The sequence below is a fragment of the Pimephales promelas genome, chromosome 20, assembly GCF_988280905.1.
Source record: "Pimephales promelas chromosome 20, fPimPro1.hap1.1, whole genome shotgun sequence".
NCBI classification, from domain to species: Eukaryota; Metazoa; Chordata; class Actinopteri; order Cypriniformes; family Leuciscidae; genus Pimephales; species Pimephales promelas.
In genome coordinates this window covers 21,626,252-21,648,602 of record NC_142788.1, presented here as the reverse complement: position 1 = coordinate 21,648,602, position 22,351 = coordinate 21,626,252, and the positions used below count along the sequence as shown (strand labels likewise).

Below are 22,351 nucleotides of genomic sequence, written 5' to 3'. Positions count from 1 at the left end.
GATGTGCATTCAGACCTTTGGCATCTCAGACCATTAATTCACACACACAGATAAAACATGTAAAGGTTAACGCTGTTCGGAAATCTCTCAATCCTTCCTATTTAAACAAAATATTTTATATTAATTATTTTTTTTATTGTTTATTAGATTTAATTTAGACTTTGAACCAGATGTGTTTACACCAATGGACAAAACTATGAAGCTATTATTTTGTGTTCAGGTGGTTTAGTTATGATAAATTTAAATGTAATATGTTATATTCATTTTCCTTCAAACATGTCTTTGTTTTAAACTTTTAAATTTACATTTTGACCATTATTCAATGTGGTCTCAGACTCTCAGAGATACAAAACAGCTGTAAAGTAAGATATTTACAAAAAAAAAAATACTTTTCAAAAACTTTATTTTCAGGTTTAAATAATATTTTTTTAAATGACCCATTTTAATTATCTCACACTAATGGACAAAAAACATTATACAATAAGATAATTTTGTGTTCAAGTAATATATTTATGCAACATATTAAAATAAATCAAAGATCCAAGATCATAGGTCTTCTTTTATGTTCTTCTGGCAGACAGATCTATGGTTCAATCACATGTCCCAGACACCACAAATAACAGCAAATGTGGGGAAAGGCTTAATCACAAGTGCAAACGCTTTCAAGAGCACAATCAGTGATAGGCCTACTGACATTCCGCCAAGGGGAAATAGAGAAAATAGCTGCCATTAAACATTAAAGGGAGGAGATGACAATACAAATAAACAACTGTTTCAAAATGGTAACGGTATAATTGTTATTAGTATTTCTGCATCCCCCCTCTTAAGCGACCTCACTCCCCCACTTCAGGATGGGAGTATATAGAACAGTGAATGGCTGAGTTTCCTGAGCAGCCACAGCACAGAAAATGAGATCTTTCCTGCCAGAGTTACTCCAGCCCTCGTTTTCCCATTGTTGCAGACGAATCGTGACTACACCTGGCCTTATAATAGTAAAGTACCGTTGAGCTCATGCTACTTTACTTGGCCTCAGCTAAATTAGATGCTGCGTCATTCGCAAAGCCCTCGATTCCAAAACTGCCTAGAATAGTCAGCTGATCTTCAGGGGTGATGGTGTTCAATCAATCATGTCAGACGTCACAGAGCACGTTTACATAACACGGGCTTGTAAATAAGGTAGAGGCACTTAGATTTAGTAGGAAAATGCTGACTAGATGCTTTAAAGAATATGTTTCCTGAAACAAAAGCTGTTTGGGGGACCGAGATGAGGGGGTCGCCGAGAAGAGTCAAGGAACTGACACCCATTATGACCCACCACCATCGGTCAATTCTATCGTCCCTCACCCTGTTATCAGTGCAGGAAGAGGCAGGGTGGTGTGTTTTACTGTGCTATGCTAAAAGCACATGATTTCTGGCTTCAGCGCCAACATACAGCTTCATAGGCTGCCCCTTACCTTCAAATAACATGCTTGGGATCAAGGATAAACAGGATGAGAGGTGTACATGGCTGTACATGTACATACTGCATTATGGCCTGGCTTAGTTGACACTCATGCACTGTCAATATATGCGTGCGCTCTGTGCTTTCAGAAGATATTTAAATTTGCCTAAATTATAATTGTAATACAACAAGTCTGTGACACAACAATAGCAGATCAGGGTGGAACTTCCTGATCTGAAACAAACAGGTTAAAGTTCAAGAGAAGAGAATAAGTTGCAGATAATATATTGTACCTGCTATCATACTGACCAGATTTAGAAACATGTTTTTACAGCAGTATTCGACCAGGAAAATAAAAGATAATATGCAAAGGACAACTTCACCACGTTTCACTTAATACTTCAAAATACACTCACAGCCTGCTTAAGTATTTATTGTAAAAAAAAAAATAGAAAATTGTAGTAGAAATTTGTGATTGTCACTTTAAGAGCTCTGTACTATAAAAAGCTTGTTCAGATATATAGGTTGACAGACTAGGGATTGTCTTTATGAGTGAGTCATTGAATCAATTCCTCAACCCATTTGTTCAAAAACACTGATTGATTCAATAACTATTTAAGTGACTGCATGGCTGCATCTGAAATCACATACTTCATTTAGAAGGCAAGAAAAAAAAACAGTAGGCTATGTGACAAAAAAAAATCTATACGGTATGTCAGAATTCACACTCATAAAAGAGTATAGGCACTCGGATGACCTACTTCAGCAATATTAAACAAGCATACGATGGCACTTTAGTATTGGCCACAGTTGTAGTCACGTGATAATGACAACACTGTGGATGTAATGTACCATACCATATAGGCTTTACTATAGAACTTATTTAGTGAATGCAAATCTAATTCTTCAAAATAAGGCCTACCTGTCTTCATGACTAAATCATTGAATCATTCACTCAAACAACTCATTCATACAGTTGATCATGTTGTGGCTCAGTTTTGGAGCTGTGTTTGTTGGAGAAACATTGTTAAATAGTGACGTCTTTAGCTTTGAAAACAGAGACTGTTCCTCTCAAATGTTTCGGTTCATTATTCAAACCTTGTCGACATGTTATAGCTATGGTCACCAATATGAATGTCCACCAACCAAACATGCTTTGTGTGTCCCATACAGCTGCTATTTTCACAGCTGGTTCTGCAACCGATTCTTCACGAAACTTTTGTAGCCTAAAAGACATTCATTGTCGAAGTGATTAGCACTAAAATAAATGAAACGCGAATAAATGCTGTGATCTATCTGTTAAAACCTAACCATGCACATTTTTTTTTACCACATTACGATATAATTATATTTCTTTCTTTCTTTCTTTCTTTCTTTCTTTCTTTCTTTCTTTCTTTCTTTCTTTCTTTCTTTCTTTCTTTCTTTCTTTCTTTCTTTCTTTCTTTCTTTCTTTCTTTCTTTCTTTCTTTCTTTCTTTCTTTCTTTCTTTCTTTCTTTCTTTCTTTCTTTCTTTCTTTCTTTCTTTCTTTCTTTCTTTCTTTCTTTCTTTCTTTCTTTCTTTCTTTCTTTCTTTCTTTCTTTCTTTCTTTCTTTCTTTCTTTCTTTCTTTCTTTCTTTCTTTCTTTCTTTCTTTCTTTCTTTCTTTCTTTCTTTCTTTCTTTCTTTCTTTCTTTCTTTCTTTCTTTCTTTCTTTCTTTCTTTCTTTCTTTCTTTCTTTCTTTCTTTCTTTCTTTCTTTCTTTCTTTCTTTCTTACAGTATGGAAACCTGCAGTCTTTTTACAGTCTATGGTTGGAGTTCTCTCTTCGCAATCACGTGGTTCAAGATTGGCGAGGACGTGCTTTTAGCAAAAAAACAAGTTTGAAATCCGATTCAAAATACAACCAAATTTGTCCTTTTCTTGATTTATTTAAAAAAAATCAGGTTATGTCAGTTGTTTTCTTACAAAATCACCTCTCTAAGGTCTATGTGAGAAAGGCTCTTGAGTGTGTGAAGGGAGTGTGTCATGAGTGTGCAAGGTGGGTGTGGATGTGCCGTTGGAGGCGGGCAGCGACCCATTATTATCAGTTGATTAGCAAGTCTTTTCCGGCCTAGAGTTTTCTATTTTCCAGAAGGAATAATATCTTCTAATGCACTTTGGCACACACTTCAAACTACCGCCAGGAGCTAATCTGCCTATTTCCCCCTTCATTCTTGTGTTTTGACAATAACGATAGCCTATCGCAACATGTGAAAGACTGCCTGTCTTCCTCTTTTCTGATATGATGAAGTCATTCAGACCAGTCAAAAATGCCCTCTGCTGACAGAAGTGGCATGCGTCCACCCAATATTGTTTTACTAAATGTTTCTGAGGTAAACTAAAAGTAAGAGGACAGGATTTATCGTCATTATTTGCAGGGTACGTGAGTTCACATGATTAATGTCACAATTTGCTTTAAAACGTGACTCAGAAATAGTGTAGAATTTTAGACATTTTCTTTTCTAGTTAGCCTACATATTTCCTTTTTTCATTAAACGCTAAACCTCAATTTAATATTTAAAATTAGATTTTTTCGTCCCACATGTCCCCATACTTTTGTTGAAGTAAATTTGCAAGATTATAAGACAAGCTAATACTTGATTACAGTGTTGTTTTAATATTATGTTAAATATTATTTTAGCATAAGTCACAATTTAATATTATTTTAACTTTTGATCCTCATGACAAACAAAACCTTTATGGTTTAACTGTTTCAGCAGAGGAAATCCAACATTTTAGGTTTATCAGGACATCCATCAAAGAACACAAGAAATGACAAGAAAACAAAAATTAAGACAGACAAATCATAATCAGAGGCCGGGATTTCTTTTTCTGCTTTAGGAGAAAAGAAAAAAGGAAAAGGAAATGAACACTCAACGAGGACAACGGATGGACGATATAGAGGTGGGGGTGAACGGGAGAAAGCGAGTGGCTTGCACACTCTCCTGATGATGTAGGGCTTTTATCTGCCATGGGCATCCGTGAGGGAAAAGCACAGGATGGGTCAGCAGCAGAGTCTCTACGGGACTGCTGACAGACCTGGGGCAAAATAAAGACCCTGATTAAAGCCGGCCAGCTACGGGTGGAGGAACAGCTGGGGGAAGATGTATGGACAGACAAGCACACTAACACCAGAGCTAAACATAACCACAACGGCGCCATTAAAGCAGTAGTCAGGTGCTCAGATGGCAAGAAATGTATGCTGACCTCCATGGAAAGGTCCTTAGCAGATCCAGAAACAAAAATGGGTTTAAAATGACTCACAAATGACGCACTGGTTGAAAAAACAGGTGTAAACACATTTATTGTACTCTTTTCCTGTGTAAAAATTGTTTGTCACAGTCCCTTATTATGCTTAAAGGACACAGCTGGAATTATTGAAAGAAATTAAATGGTCAACATTTTTTTTTTTTACAATTATTAATCCTCACTGTATTTTCTTTTTGTCCTCCATTAATATTGAAGTAAAAAAAAGACATCCATATATGATCTATCAGTGCAAGACAGACAGTCTGACATCAAGCCACTCTTGAATCCAGTTGTTTTGAGCTGTAAAAATACTTTTTGTGAGTGTGGAAAAACACTTAAAAGGATAATTCACTCCAAAAATGTAAGGTTTCAAACTGCATGAATGGAATGGAATTGAGTCTCAAACATTCTTCAAAATATCTTCTTTTGTGTCTCAAAGAAAGAAACCATTCAGGTTTAGCACATGAATAAAAGATTATTATTTTTGAGTGAACTATCCATTTAAGCAATGATTTACATCCATACTTGACTTAGAATATAATTCAGTCATGTTGCTATATTTAAAAAAATCTGATTTATGCAACTATCATGTCATTAAAATATAGAAGTCTACATAAATTTTGTTATAATGGATTTGTGGTACCCTGTCCCCTACTGGCCATCAGTTGAAGGACATGACGCTTCCAATGTATATTTTGTTATGGTATGCTACCTCGTAAATTGCCCTATGGGGACAAACAAAATGTTTGACATGAAATGAAATTAGTTTAAAATGATGCTGATATAGAAACAAATCCATAAATAATACAATCATACAAAAGAATAAACAACAATATAATCAGCAAATAAAATGTGTACTACATAAATACCACACTCTATAAAACTAGTGATTATCGAATCAAAAAGTCCACATTTATCAATCACATTCTTGTTATGTCCATGAAACAGGAAACGGATATGTGCGTTGATTGTCTCGCCACACAATTTAACCCAAAATGCATGAACTAACCAAACTGTGACCTTATTGCCCAATTTAGGTGTTTTTAAAGCAAATACCTTCTTTTGGTCATCTGCACAAGTTTCTGGAAAGCAGTAGTTACATTTGCATAATTCTGTGTTAACATTTCAGAATATAATATTGCACATTAAAGTTTCACATATGAAATAACAAAAACCCTAAACATTCACAGTATTCTTGGCCTAAAGCTTGAAATCAATGGCAAACATAGTCTGAATTTAACATTTTAAAACCTAAACTCTCCAAAAGTGTCTTTTTCAAGCCTGCATTTTCTCACACCAAACATAAATCTCCAAGATCAGAATCACTTGCTCCACTTTCATCCCTTTTCACAGGTTCTTCACTTTAGTGAGAAGCAGACAACCCCCATCATAATGGACTTCCTGCTATAAGGACCCACAATACAACAGGGATTGGAATCATTGGATGACACTAAAAATAGTGATATACAAGGGGAAAGCGTGGGGGGCCCAACCAGGACAGAACTCAACACTCTCATTCCACCACCAGGAAAAGGAAACGTGGTTATGGCTGTGATGTCATCCTCTGAAATAGCATTGGATGCATGTCAAAGTCCTCTAAAGCCATTGTTCATTTTTCATAAGGCATTAGTTCAAGGCGTTCAGTGATTTGACATCCCTTTTAAATGCAGTTATATATATTTATATTACTGAAGTAAACCCATAAAACTGGTTGCAGAAATCCACTCCGGAAATTCCATCAGTCGATATTTATCGTTCAGGCAACCTTTGTAAACAGATTTGGTGACCATCTATAAATGGACGCAAAATAGCCCTGGTCCAATAGGAGAAAGCCACAGAATGGGATCCAGAACCATCTCCAGAAGGTAATGGGCTTCAATAGCCAATGATATATGAAAAGGCTGATCGCTCTTCAATGAATCTTTGAGAGCCCATTGGCCAGAAGGAGTTTGAGAGGGATGGTTGATCGAGACACAGTCAGAGGCAGTCTGTGGAGACCTGGAGAAAGAAAACAGGAGAGTAAAGAACATTAGAGCGCCAAACCTAATATAACAACCAGAAAAGGTAACTTTGGCGGGCAATGTTTGGGTTAAAAGCAAATCAAAGAACAAAAGCCAGTAGGGGGAGTAACGAAAAAGAAATGCTATCTGAAGATGGTCTATGAGTGTGTGTTCACATTCAGCAGTGTTGTTTGTGTTGGGTGGAGGGCGATGGGTGTGTCTCTTCCAGAAGGAGTTTGACGCCCTGAGGTCCCCAAGGAACGCCGCTTCACCCCTTCTGTCCTCTCTCACTTTCCTGAGAGAATTGTGCTTTTTCTATCTGAGGAAAGAGACCTACCCATAGAGAAACATGGCCTGTGTGAGGAACACCTCACCCAAAGACTAACTACAAACACTGGCAAATGGCAGCATGGTGCACACCCCTTGTCCTTTCAAGATACAATGTGTACATGCACAAATCTTTCTCCTTGCATGTTTTCCTTCAAATAACTGTTAGAATTAACTGTTAATAAAAAAAAGGTCCATCGACAAAATATGTGGTGTCATGTTGGAAATAAAAGGCTTAAAAGTCCAAATCCCAAAGATTTATATGTAATATATAGTTTTTTTTTAAATTACATGCATGCATACCATACATACAGAACCAGTCATGAGTCACTCTTATTCATTGGTTTGTCGTTATCTTCTAGTTTTCAAAATTGTATTAACACTGAAGACATTGAAATTATGACATTTATGTACTCAACAAAAACTTAATCAACCCAGATTATGTTTTATATTTATGATTCTTTATGACACCGGGGTGGGTTCAAATAAGTTTGACTTCTATCCACTCCGTTTCGAGCACTAGATTTAGGTTTTGTTAAAGTTGATGTAAATATGATGAATTTAAAGGCCTGTACAGACTAACCAAAATGCTTCGTATTGCCTTGTCATGTGTAACTACATATTGCTCGAAATAAACAAATAAATAAATAAAATAATAAATAAATTCTTCAAAGTAGACAGCTTTTGCTTTGATGTCAGATTTGCACACTATTGGCATTCTCAGTCAGCCTCATGAGGTAGACACCTGGAATAGTTTTCCAACAATCTTAAAGGAGTTCCCAGAGGTGTTGAGTACTTGTTGGCTGCTTTTCCTTCACTTTCTGGTCCAACTCATCCCAAACCATCTTTAGATTTAGATCAGGTGATTATGGATGCCAGATCATCTGATACAGCACTCCATCACACTCCTTGGACAAATAGCTCTTACATAACCTAGAGGTGTTTGGGGTCATTGTCCTGTTGGAAAACAAATGATGGCCCTACTAAGTGCAAACCAGATGGGATGGCATGTTGCGGCAAAATGCTGTGGTAGCCATGCTGGTTAAGTCACCAACAGTGTCACCAGCAAAGCATGCCTACACAATCACACTCCCTCCTCCATGCTTCACAGTGGGAATCACACATTCAGGAACCATCCATTTAACCTCTCTACTTCCAATAAAGACACAGCACTTAGAACCATAAATCTCCAATCTAATCAGTTTTACACTAATCTAATGTCCATTCTTTGTGTTTCTTGGCCACTGATCTACATAGGGAACTGGATTGCTCATGATGTTAAAAGTGAAGCCACCACGCCACCATATTGGTATTCCCTAGTATATCCTTACAGTATACCCTAGAAATATGTTCAAGGTTAATATTCCCTTCATAATAATGTACATAGACTATTTTGATAAACGTACATTTAGATCTAGTTAGTTTAGTTATGTCGGCAGTGTGCTGTTGACACACCCATCTTAACGATTACAATCGCTTATCCTGCCTGTAAACATTAAAGATAACAATCGAAGTATCCATTAATGCACATACATATACCGTAAACTATTCATGTGTGATCGATTCGCTACAAAACAGGTTATTTTTGGTCATTGTTTTGGCTAAGTTAATGATTTCGGTAGGGAATGGCAAGATGGCCGCTCGAACACTTCTAGTGGCTTCACCGCCTGCTGGCAGTTTAGAACGCAATGAGCAATCAGGTCATTATGCAAATCAGTGTTTCTTGGCCCAAGCAAGTCTCCTCTTCTCTTCTTCCAAAGTAATGGTTTCTTTGACGTAATTTGACCATGAAGGCCTGACTCACACAGTCTCATCTGAACAGTGGATGTTGAAATATGTGTGCCACTTCCACTCTGAGAAGATTTTGGAAAATTGGCGGTTTCTGAGGCTGGTAATTCTAATAAACGTATTCTCTGCAGTAGAGGTACCTCTTGATCCTTTCCTGGGATGTTCCTCATGAGTGCCAGTTTCATCATATCGTTTGATGGTTTTGGCGACTGGACTTGGGGATACACTCAAAGTTCTTGAGATTTTCTGACTGACTGACTGACCTTCATTTCTTAAAATAATGATGGACTGTCTTTTCTTTCTTTACTAAACTGAGTGTTTCTTGTCATAATATAGATTTGTAAAGTAGCTGTAGTAACATTAATTTGGCTATTGACTATTGTACCAGCTTTTGCTCTTCACAAGACAACTGATGGTCTAAATCACATTAAGAAGGAATGTCACAAATTAACTCTTGACAAGGCACATCTGTGAATAAAAAAACATTCCAGGCGAGTACCTCATGAATCTGATGAGAGAATGCTACGAGTGTGCCAAGCTGTCATCAAAGCTAAATGTAGCTGCTTTGGCCAATCTAAATTATAAAACATATTCTGGGTTGTTTAACACTTTTTTGATTACTACATAATTCCATACGTGTCCATTCATAGTTTGGATGTTTTCAGTATTACTGTACAATAATATTAATGTACAAAAAACAAAATTATGTTCAAAAAAAAAATAAAAAAAGAAAAACCACTGGAGGTGGTGTGTCCAAACATTTGACAGGTGCTGTATATTTTCCACAGAACATTTCAAAATAATAAAAGCAGTAAATAAATAATTATCACAGGGATCTTCCCCCAAAACTAAAAATAAATAGACAAGTAAAAATATAAAAGACTAACCAAAGGCACGGATGAGCTCTCGTTGCAAGGCCCATGTGACTGTGTTGATGAGGCAGGCGGATGTGAGTCCAGCAAAAAGCATATTGTACAGGAAAACAATGTGGAAACTGCCGAGCCAGTTAAACCGTCCAAAGTCTCCAAGCAGATCAAACCTTGTAATTCCTACATGTAGTAACATGAAAAAGAGGAAAATTATAAAGTATTAATTCAATTTGTAAAACACAATGGCCACATATTGCTGAATTATTGCGAACTACTACCATCTTGTGGACAGACAAATTAAACTTGTTATTAAATGTGTTGTACACTCAGCTACATTTACCAGTTTATATTCATTCATAAAAATACAGATTTTATATAATATAGATAGATATTATATAAATATAGATAGATATAGATATATAGATTTTTCTCTAAAATCAGCAAAAAAAATGTGCAAATTGTGTCTTTGCCTACAACAGACCTCAAAATCATGGTGCTATTAAATAACATTTTACATTTAAACATCAAGTAATGACTAAAAACTGTAAAATACTTACCCAATGTGCGGGAGAAAACAGGCAGGGCTGAACTGAGTATTAAAAGAGAAACACAGTTCCCTATAATCTGTGGAGAGATGTAAAAAAATCAATATAACTATAAAGAGCCACACCATCTGAATGCGAGATATCCAGAAATATTTTTTACTGTTGTTCCACGGTGAGTATAGGAGATCTCTGTACCTGTGTGAGGGTAGTGTCCTGTGCACGTGGCAGCAAACCAGTGAACAGCGGAGAGCTGTAGAAGCCAACGACAGAGGAGACCATGAGATACAGGATGATGACCACCTGCACTGCAGCTCCCAGAGAACCGAACATTGAGAACGAGGCAAGCCCCAAGTGAGGGTCCTGCAAAAAAAAAAAAAAAAAAACTATTGTGAGAGTATGGTCATTAATGATTGCTGCAAGGAAAAAAAAAAGCAGAATATGGTAGAAGGACATTTAGAAGGATATTAGAGTAAATACAATTTTCTTTCCATGAATTACAATTTACAGGTCCATATATGAATCCCATTGTCCTGTATCTCACCTCCATCCCTCTAGGCATAGCAGATTCATCAAAGAGCAGTTCCAGCACATGGAAACAGACCATCAGCACACACACCGCCTGAGAAACACCGTACATTTTGTTTTAGCACAATGGTTTAATCGTAGCCAGTATAAGTATTCTGAATTCCATAAGGTTTACTCTTACAGTCAAAGCTAAAAGTAGCAGCATGGCCACTGGGTATCCCAGGTTGCGTTGCCATGGAGATACTCTCTTCCTCATCTCTAAATGGAAGAAATAAGGATGAAAAGCAATTCATGATAGCTCAATTAAAAACGTATTTAACAGTTTAGCAACTGTGTTCGTACCTAGAGCAATACGTTTGGACTTCACACTCAAATATTCCTTGTTGATGGCCTTTATGTTTGCACTGATCCAACAGGAGGTGTTACCTAAAACATCAGATAGAGAGAGAGTTTTTATAAGTTTAGGAAACCATGTTTTGGTAATGTAAATGCCAGACAAAAACTGCTTTAGACAATAAAAAGAAAATGAGAGAAAGAAAGAAAAATCTTTAAAAGGTGGGCCCACTTCCTTAACAGCAGCCAGTTTGTCTCTCACATCCTGACACTCACATTTCAACTTCCTGGACAGAGAGGCCTCTTCAAAATGTGTACAGTTCATTGCTTCTTCCAAGTTCTCCAACAACTAAAAAAAAAAAAGAAGATAAGATAATATAATTTTTTTTAATTTTGTTTGAAAGATTAACACTTTTATTCAGCAAGCATGCATTAAATTAGTTCAAAGTGACAGTAAAGACATTTAATGTTACAAAATATTCCAGTATCAAATAAATGCTACTCTTTTAAAATTTCTATTCATCAAAGAATCCCAGTAGTTTACACACAAATTAAGCAGCACAACTGTTTTTAACATAAATAATAAGGAATTTTAATTTAGTGACAAATAAACATATAATAATGATTTCTGAAGGATTATGTGACACTGAAGAATTGCAATTACATATTTATATATACAAAATAGAAACAGTACAAACAGTTATCTTGTCCACCTACCCGAGGTTTGACCAATAAGCTCCCAGTGACGCTAAACATACGTGAAAGCCCCAAGGGTGTGCACACTGTTACAAGACAAAAAAGGCAACAAATCTATATATGAGAAGTCAAAAGCAATGAAATGCCAAACTACATGTTAATCATCAAATAATAAAAAAATAATATACAAATGCATATACACTTACACAAAAGCAGCAGAACTCCAAAAAGTGAGATTCCAGAATAGAGATAGGGCAGGTAATATTCCCACAGATCTGAAAAGCACAAGAAAATAAGCAGAATATTACAACACCTTTATCTTGCTCTTATACAATTAAGAGGAAATTTGGGAGTCTATCGGCATTAAAAAACTGTGATGTGATCCATTCAATCAAAGATACCGAACAAGTGCAGCACATAGTCTCTAATGTTGCAGTGCTGCCCTTACCGTAAAGACTCTCACGGGCGGAGCTGTGATGGAGAAGAGCTGATGCCACCCACACAATGCCCAGCACCAACAGACTAAGGAGAAGCAGCATCACTGCAGTCTCGTACACCCGTGCCATAACACCCTTTCAGAGGAAAACACAACAACTGAACAAATACAGATCTGAATTCAGATGCTATAGAGATGTGCTTACTGTTAAACTAATTACATCATTTTACCTTTTTGGACCCAGCAAATCCTTCTGATTCAGTAAAGAAGTAGGCGAATGGCATTAGGAAGACCAGAGAGAGGTTTGAGAATAAAAAGACAAGGTTCCACAAGCCTGAAACAGAGACAGAAGGAGAATTAATGATTAAATGAAAGATGATTGTGTACTATTCCTATATTGACAAGCAAAAACCCCAAACTCGCATGATAACATTTGTCTGGGTCGCTCTGGGTCTCCACAAAAATATTAAGCAGGACAAATGTTTCTTGAGGACCAAATCAGCATATTAGACTGATATCTGAAGGATCATGTGACACTGAAGACTGCAATAATAATGCTGAAAATTCAGCTTTTCCATCACAGGAATAAATTAAATTCTAAACAGTAGTACACATCAACAATATTTAATCATATATGTATAATATTTTGTGTTAAAAAAAAAAAACCAGGTTATTAGGAGGAATACAAAGAATAGTACACTTACAGACCACTAGGGGGCAACCATATGCAGCTTAAGAGATCTGGTGTTACACGTGCACTATTGAAACAGCATTTCACCAAATGCCAGCAAACTGAATAAATCTGGATTTTCAACTAAATTGTGGCCTTGGATTATTAGCCAGAACATCTTATACACTTGGCAGACTCGCTGGCACTCTGCACGTGCTAACACAGAGCTGTACGACTTATTAGTTTGTTTGTTCCCTCACCAAGTCATTGTGGGAGTAAAAACATTACCATTTCAGTTCAAATTGGGTGACAAAATACTACTTGAGAACCTAATAAAGTTGTCATTTATTAAATTGATTATAACCGATATGGTAAACACATAATCCAAGTGTGCAAAGCAAACATAGTTTTTCATTAGTGCGTGAGTTTGTACCGTGGATGAGCGAGCTATTGAGCCACTGCATGTAGTAGCTGTGCGGGAATGTGAGCAGAACCTCATTGGACAGGATAGAGATGGGCAGAAGCAGCACAGCACACACGGCCACTGAGAGTGTGAACGTACACAGCCACAGCCTGCGGAGAGAGAAAAACAAATCAAAGAAGGGCAAGGGAATGTTTTTGCAGCCATTTACTTTGACATAGTGCCAGCTATGAAGGGAGGTGGATGTTAAACGCCACTCTGGAGACCAAAGGGCAATTTGTTCACTTCAATCATTCAGGGCTAATAAAAAACTAATAAAAAAACAAAATACTAACCAGCAGCGTGTCCTTTACTTAAAGTCAGTGTGAATTACTGTGGAATGCACGATTTTACTGTCATAATGTGACATTTCCGAGTGAAATGAGATATATAATTAATAAAGTAAGGTGGGAGCTGATTTTATGCATTTGGAATTTATTGGATGTTAAAAATGGGAGCCAGACTGAATTTGAGCTTGCTAAATAAATTTCTAGCTATTATTGTGCATTATTCAACAGTAGTGCAGCCCATAATAAGAAATTACATTTCCATGTTACTTAAAGGGATAGTTCACCCAAAAATGATTTTATTCACCCTCAAGTTGTTTCAAATCCATATGAATTTCTTTCTTCGGCTGAACACAAAAGAAGATATTTTGATGGAAATAAAAAAAAAAAATACTATGGAATTCAAAAGGGTCCATTAACTGTTTGGTTTCCAACATTCTTCAAAAGAACTTTTGTGTTCAGCTGAAGAAAGAAATTCATACATGTTTTGAACAACTTGAGGATTAGTAAATGATGACAGAATTTTCATTTTTGGGTGAACTATCCCCTTCATTTCCCCTTTTTTGTGCTGCTTTAAATACTGGTTACTTACGCAATTTTGTTGACAGTGGCATCCTCAATGTCATCTGTGGGCAAAAAAAAAGGAAAAGGAAATAAGTTTATGTCCACAACACTATCCCACTGCAGACATACTGATGACTAGCATCAGTTCAACCTTGAAACTAAATTGAACAAAATAACAAGATCCCAGAAGGACCCAGATTCATTTTGAAGCTATTCCATGAAAGGAAACAACACAAAATAAAAAATTGTCGTTTGATCGTTCATTATTGCACGTGCAGGAGAACAATATCCATTTAAAGAGGAATTTGTCACAATAACAGGGAGTGATTGAGAACATGAGGCAGAGAGAATGAAAAATAAACCTCCTGCGAGAAAACATGTCCAGTGTGACAGAGCTCCAGGGTAAATATGTGTGACATTTCCTGGGAGCGCCCCAAACCTAATGCAGAACAGGTTTTCTCCACATATCCTTCAAAACAACCAATATGCAACTGAAGAAACAACGTTAGCCCTCCACGACTGGGCCACGTTTAGTCTTTGAAATGGAGTTATAGAGGTGTTAAAAATACACAAAAATTGAGCAACAAATCTTGTGCAGTGATTCTGTTTGTGTTCCTAAATTAGAATATGTATCATAACGATAATGGTTTGGCTGGAAGTACACACTGTTCCCTGTGTCTAACACAAGACTTGTTCTTATGTTCCCCTGCACTACTGATCATGTAAAAGTGCTAGCCGATCGTTTTCACAGGTATCCATGACACAGGAGCTGCTGTGCTCACGGGGACCCAGATTCAAGACCGAACCAATTTCTCCTTTCTCTCCTTACACTGTCCAATCCAGTCTACTCTGACCTATATAATTATTAACTTGAATAATTTAACAAATTGTAAAGATTCTTCAACCATCTAGCAGTCTGGCTAATAGTTATGTAAACAATGTTCCCCAAGTATGTCTAACACAGGACATGTTCTTACTTTCCTCTGCACTATTTTTACATTTTTGATCATGTAAGCATGTGGTAGATGGACATTTTAGAAACAGGAGCAGCTGTCCTTACAGGACCCCAGGGTTCAAATTCGAAACGATTTCCCTAATCTCTCCCTACACTTTCCTCTCCACTGATAGGAGACAATTATAAAAGGTATAAAAATAATGAAGTGTGCAAACAATCTGTTTGAGACCCCTGAATTCTGTTCCACTGTACCTAGCTGTCATAGAACAAGAAATTGAAAGACATAAAAATCCAATAAATAAATAAACTGTAATAAAATGTATTACATTAAAAATATTTCAAGACCCCTGCATTCTGTTCTGCTGTACCTGTTTTTGAACAAACAACTCCTAACAATTCTTCAACAGTCTAAACAAGCCTGATGTGTTTTAAACACGTCAGGCAGGAGAAAACAATCCCTCAGATTTTCCACTGAGTGCAGGTTTAGCCGAACCAGCAGAGAGCGGAGAGTTAAATTAAAGGGGTGTACTGTACACCAAAACATGAGATAGACTTCTCCTATGAAGCAGTGGGCCTATGTTTATCTCACGGGAACATTCCTCATCCACACTGCTGCCCTCCCTCGACGTTACATTCCTGTTGTCGACAGCTATCAGAAACTTTGTCTCTTCTATTCTGAAGAAGATTTCATTTTCACAGCTAAAGAACACCAAAGCTATTAATCAAATAACAGAATACATTAATAGTTCACTATCTGAAAATGATTAGATAAGCATTTTTGGAAAATGCAGGAGAATGACCATGTCAGGTCGTGCTGACCAACAAATGGTCAGTTGTTGTTCAGCTAACAGAGCAGCAACAGTCAATCACAGTCACAGGTGTGCTTTGAAAGACTGTAATATATTAAACCAAACAAGTTCTGAGGGTCCTGGGTGTCACGTTTAACTTACCGGCGACAAACTCTGCATTCTTCTTGAAGTGAGTGAGAATGAAGTGTGACAAGATGTACAGGCAAATGAAAAGCAGCACGCAAATCTAAAGCAGAAAAAAAAGAGAAAATCAGTGCAATCTGAAAACATGAAATTGAAACATTTATGGTGCGTTTATTACATTTTATTCCAACTGAAAATTGTATTTGTATTGTTTTTATAAAGCTAACTTTTCCAGTCCATTTTTTTGTCCTTTTAGGAACTAAGATCCCCACCTTTGGCCTGCACCCAATGTCATTACACACTCTCTGTAAAAAAGGTACAAAAGGAGTCACTGGGGCAGTACCTAAAAGAGTGCAAATTAATAGGTCAAAGTAACATAATTGTACCAAAAGTGGACATATTGGCGCTTAAATTTTATGTTAGAACCTTTCTAAAAAAAGTGACAGCTTTTGTACATTTTTTATGCATGTATGGAAGAGAGAAATGTGAACATTCTTCAAAACATTTCCTTTTATGTTCCACGATGCTAATCACAATCTTTCTTAGAATATTGGGTGTAAATGCCACTTTGCAGAGTATCAGATATTACATACATTCACACAGGCACCTGCAGTATGAGTCATGCAGTTAATATGAGCAATATAGTCGTGAACAGGCAGCTACAAGACGCGCTATGCAAACGCACTGCTTAGATGTGTTGCCTGTCAATTTATGTTATCAGGAATACGTTAGGCAGAGCGCCTGTGAGGGAGCAGAGGTCATGTGAGACACAAACATAGCCCCATTATCACAGATACACGCTGCTGTGCGCAGTCCAGAATTGTCTTTATAGCTCTGTGACATAAGAACTCCTAATCAAGGACATTTGGTTCTTAATGATAACACACAGTCTGGTGACAGGACTAAACCAGTCAAAGATAGGTGTAGGTTTTGTATTATTGATAAAGATAATAGGAAGAAAGGGGTATAGGGGGTATGCTGTGTCCTATGTACTGTACTGTAAAAGCAATAGAAAGTGATTCAATAGGTAGATTGTCCCTTTTTAAAGCCAGCTGTCCCCTTTCTGAGGAATCTGAATTAAGATTAATGAACAACACCCACAATACAGATTTAAAAATAAGGGTAACAACACCAGATGGAGGATGAAGATTACAGCTCAAATGCAAATGAAGATTTAAACCATGCAGTTACAACTGGAATTAGATTGGTAAAATGTAGAGATTTACCAGAAGAGAAACAGTAGAAAAAAAAAGTCAATGCATGACTCAACCCAAGTTCCCATTCTCATCCTGCAGTGGGATCTGTCCACATGACAATAACCTTCTAATTTCATGATTAACCTCTAACCTAAATTTCAGATATAAGATCCTCATGTGTATGCAATTCGTTTGAGAAGTGAAACATAAGACATGATGATTCCAACTAAACGTATAAGTTAAATAAACATTCTGAAGCACTGTATGTCCCATAAAGGAGAAGAATGACAGCAAGAGGAAGAGGGATAAGGGAGGGGACAGGAAGCTGGGATTTTGGCTTCAAAGTGGCAAAGGCAGGGAAAACAATGGATGGATCTGTGGGATATATATTTCTAGAGCTTTGAAAGGTGTTCTCACTCATCTGTGCTCAGCATTTGAATAGTTTGACTAAGACAGCATGCACTGAGCCAGAGTTGCTAAACTACAGAATGCGTTAAAACTGAAACAAACGATTGCCTAACACAGTTGAAGATAACATGAGAATACATGTCTGGACTCATTGTATTACAGTCAACGTTTTTTTTTTTTTTTGTCTTAAAACAACACTGGCCTCAACTGAAAAAACAGTGCTTGGAAATATCTTTTGTGTTCCACGGAAGAAGAAAAAAAAACGTCACACAGGTGATATGTCATCAGGGAGGGTAAATGACGAAAAATGTCATTGTTTGGTGAACTATCCCCTTTAAGTCCTTTCAAACAACCACAAGGGTGGACAATGACAACATAGCCTGTCGTAGGTCATTAAACGGAAAGAAAGTTTGCCTAACTAATATGCAGGCAATGGCATGTTTTCAAACGTCTTCATCAATTTGGCTCAATGGTATTGAGACTGGCCGCAAAATGTGAGTGCAATCGTAATATCAACCAGCAACCAGTGTATTTGCTGACCGATTTGGCAGGGCTGGTTAAACTCAAACATTTTGAATCTTAGGTCTCATTTTGAGTAATCCTCGGCGCACAATACAGGACCTGGAATGAAGCCCAAGTTATTCCTTGAAGTGAAAGCCTATTTAACAAAACAGCCAGCTATAGAGCGACCGCGAACTGACACAATGAGAAAACAACACTCATGGTGTGCTGGGATAGGTTGGCAAAAGGACAGACATACACTCACCTAAAGGATTATTAGGAACACCATACTAATACTGTGTTGACCCCCTTTCGCCTTCAGAACTGCCTTAATTCTAAATGGCATTGATTCAACAAGGTGCTGAAAGCATTCTTTAGAAATGTTGTCCCATATTGATAGGATAGCATCTTGCAGTTGATTGAGATTTGTGGGATGCACATCCAGGGCACGAAGCTCCCGTTCCACCACATCCCAAAGATCCTCTATTGGGTTGAGATCTGGTGACTGTGGGGGCCATTTTAGTTCAGTGAATACAGATTTGAGAAATTGTAATATTTGTGCTAATAATCCTTTAGGTTAGTGTAAAGGACAAAAACACTAATAACTTGATTTTTAACTGGGCCGTTAAGGATGCGAATATTTAGACCAGTGTCAGAAACTTTAAGCTTTTAAAAAATCTTAGTTGGCCCCTAAAATGTATTTTCACAGTGTTTTATTACATTTGTGATATACAACACATTGTGTTATTCATGTTATTCAAAATTTATAGAAAAAGCCTGGTGTTTACGGCAAAGTATTCTGTATCCCGTATGATATCCCGTATGTCATCTGTATTTGTATGTATATTTATTTTTGTGGTTTAGTTATATTATGTTGGAGATTCTGTCTTATATCACGTGGCTATTTTGGTGATATGTGCAGAAGCTGTTGTGTCTAATAAGCCCATGAGGGCTGGGCACCATAAAAGGTGTTTGACACGTATAAACAATTCAATCAATCAATCAATCAATCAAAAATATTCATTTATGAGAAGCACATCAAATAAATTAAGTAATTTATCATGCCAAATTACATAAATTAACAATTGTAACTTCAAATTAAAATCAAAAACAAAATCAGTGCATCAGTATATAAATTATCAGTATATAAATTAAAAATATATCATAACATAACACTGCATGTATTCAGGTACTAACCCCATTACTAGATAAAAGTATAGTAGAGAAAATTTAGAAAATTCAAGACTTAAGTTTGTTTTCATGAGTAATAAAGAATAACACAAGTCCAAATACCTTCTTAAATACTATTAACCTCTGCAGACGTAAATACAAAAAGCCCTCTATTGTTGCAGGCCGAGCGGCATGTGCAGATACGCACCTTAATAAAGTCTATTACACACACACTGCATTCCTTGAACATCTACGTGGGAACCGTTCCAAATCAGCTACTCCCTCTAACAGGTTGGCTCTCTTGAAAATTAACCAAGTACAAAACTGAGACATTGTAATAAATTTTGCGTTGCTTTACAAATGGGAATTCAATACTTCTGAGTTCCACCCAAGAACCCACCTACAAAAAAAGTTTTTATCTAACATATTTATATTCAAGTGCATTCTTAGTTTAATTTAGCTTCTAATTTAAATTAAATTAATTGTATTTAGGTGGTAACAATTGTTTGATATTAGTGTAAATGAATATACGGAAATATCGAAAGAATCCTTTAAAAAGTATCAGTGTCCACAAAAATATAAAGCAGTTGAAAACTGTTTTCAATAATCTTAATGATAGGAGCATCAAATCAGCATATTATGATTTCTGAAGGATAATGTGAAACTTAGGACAGTAATGATGCTGGAAATTCAGCTTTGCCATCATGGGAATACTACATAATGTATATTTTAATGCATTTTAAAAGAGTAAACTTTCATTTTAAAATATATGATATTTCGGTTTAATTGAATGATTGGACATTAAAAGGTGACCCAACATATATATATATATAAAATATTATATAATATTCTATTGGTAGTAGTCAAATATTCTATTGGTAGTAGTCATACTACTGAGTGACAGCCTGACTTACGCACAATCTTTGACGTCAACAACAAAAGATATATGAAGCATTTTCTCCACCCATATTCAAGGTTGAATTGATATTTTGCTACCTAGTAACAAACAACAACTATGATCAGTTGCATTTTAGTATTTCCAATTTTACATTTAACATTGATTTTCCCTGTAATCCTATCAGAACAGAACAGAGATGATTTTTTGGGTCAAAACCCACAAGTTAAATCACTGATTTAAATGATAAATCCCAGATAAGCCTCAGTGACAAAGGGATCAATAACCATGACAGCATGAGGTCGGTGGTGGTGCCCAAGGCATGGGGCAGGACAATAGTAAAAACAATTTACAATAGCCTATCTAGTGTGGTCCATCTGTGCATTTCACTAAGAGGGGCATTTCATTATTTAGGAGGATTACAGAAGCTTTGCATATCGGAGGCAGAAAAGGAGCGAAGCGTGTATAAAAGAGAATGCCCTTAAAATATCTGAAAACAGACTTTAAAGAGCAGCTTGTTTGTGTAGAAAGTATGAAGACAATAATGTACAACAGCTCCAACAAGATTAGAACTAATTCTGAACTGATGTTGCAGAACACTGGATTTAACCTATAGTAGGTTAGTTTTTGCAGCTATTGAATTACATAATCTGAAATGCTGAGTAAGATAGGCTACATCATTGTGAAGGAGTAAAGGTTAACCCCAGTGTCTTGCTGTAATGCGTCTGAAGTTCAGTTATAGTTTTACTCTTTATTAGGTGTTGACAAAAACATTTTCATGCACGAGGGTGCCAAAAACTCAGCTGTTGTTCTCCAAAATGAGCTCCAGATCCCACAAAGCGAAGAAGGCTCATCTCGTGCCAGTTAAAGAGTGTTAAATTTCACAACGAGCAGCTGCATCATGTCTGATTGTGTACAGGTTACTCTACTTAATAATTAAATTACTTATAAATAATAAGCAAATAGATAACACTTGCACACTCCAAACTGTCTAATCACAGTGAAATCAATCAATATTTTATGAAAGAACATACTCGTGCACAGTTATCGGCGTATAACGTGACGTCACACAATCATCTAATTTTAATCAATTATATTGAATACCATTAGGAAAAACACAAGGGCACATTCAGATTGTAATACTGCAAACAGTAACTTCCTATGTAAACAAAAGCAGAAAAGAAAGGGGAAACTCACAATGGTTTCTCGGACTCGGTCGTGAAATAGTTGCTCTCTAACCGTCACGTCTTCTGTTTCCATGCTTTGAAACCATGTCTTGGCGTGTGCTCGGTTATAATTTGCAAAGCATTTGAGTCTCCGTGAAGATAATAGCTTGCGTGGAAACTTGTCTCAAGTCTCGAACGAACGCTTTCAACCTCTAAACGTATTCCAGTTGCTGCTATATAGTCACTAAGTCAGCGAACTACTCCTGATTTACTTCACTGAGGTGGATAGAAGCTTCTTAAATGATTATTCACCAGCGAACAACACACTAAACTCATCGAGTCAGCGTGTTCACAGATGCTCCTCAAATGACTCTTCCAGTCGCTCTCAAACTCCATCTACTGGAGAGGCTGTGCTGTGGGAGGAGGAAGAGGCGGAATAAGACCATTGAAACTTGATCAATAATGAACATTTGCAGACCATTACATAAAATAATAGGCTTACAAAATGTTATAAAAATGTAATAGTTTCGTCGTGTTTGAGGATGATGTAGCCTATAGGCCTAACAAAATATATGAAATTGTAAAAATATATGTATTTTTACAAAGTAGCATCAAAGTAGCATAATCAAAGTAGCATTAATATATTTTGAGCTGTTTTAATGGAACTTGCACTGACATAGCCTATCTTAAAATATGTCAGTGTTTTTTTTTTTTTTTGTCTCAATATGCACACCCGTAATGTTTTAAGGCATAAAATTAAGGCTCAAAATGTCCTAAATTAACTAAATTTGATCGTAATCCTTGACCCTAATCCTAGCTTAATGTTTAACAGCATTTACTTACAATTAATCGTAGGCCTTTACTTGCCCTATACTTTTGAATGTGTTTAAGGTTACAGTCTGAGCAGGGCTACTCTTGCAA

The 22,351-nt window shown here is 36.6% G+C and overlaps 1 protein-coding gene across 2 annotated transcripts; it reads right to left on the bottom strand.

Moving 5' to 3' along the window:
• Positions 1–6,460: 6,460 nt before the first annotated feature.
• On the bottom strand, positions 6,461–21,720 carry lmbr1l (limb development membrane protein 1-like). Of its 2 annotated transcripts, none has more exons than XM_039652696.2 (16): positions 21,462–21,720; positions 16,113–16,197; positions 14,236–14,269; positions 13,330–13,469; positions 12,457–12,560; positions 12,239–12,362; positions 11,997–12,065; positions 11,812–11,876; positions 11,371–11,443; positions 11,104–11,187; positions 10,943–11,019; positions 10,778–10,855; positions 10,432–10,596; positions 10,249–10,315; positions 9,710–9,871; positions 6,461–6,705 (listed from the first exon to the last, which is right to left on the bottom strand). In XM_039652696.2, the coding sequence occupies exons 1-16, from the start codon at positions 21,522–21,524 to the stop codon at positions 6,620–6,622; spliced, it is 1,476 nt and encodes a 491-aa protein (XP_039508630.2). In that variant the 5' UTR covers positions 21,525–21,720; the 3' UTR covers positions 6,461–6,619. The 2 variants fall into 2 exon arrangements, with proteins under 2 accessions (XP_039508630.2, XP_088980461.1); XM_089124335.1 differs by lacking the exon at positions 6,461–6,705 and adding an exon at positions 6,846–7,040.
• Between the last annotated feature and the right edge of the window lie 631 nt (positions 21,721–22,351).

Coding starts and splice junctions, on each gene's coding strand:
- lmbr1l (XM_039652696.2), bottom strand. CDS start 21,524: ATGGAAACAGAAGACGTGACGGTTAGAGAGCAACTATTTCACGACCGA. Junction 14,270..16,112: donor GAATGCAGAGTTTGTCGCCG/GTAAGTTAAACG, acceptor TTTTGCCCACAG/ATGACATTGAGGATGCCACT. Junction 10,316..10,431: donor AGGACACTACCCTCACACAG/GTACAGAGATCT, acceptor ATCTCTCCACAG/ATTATAGGGAACTGTGTTTC.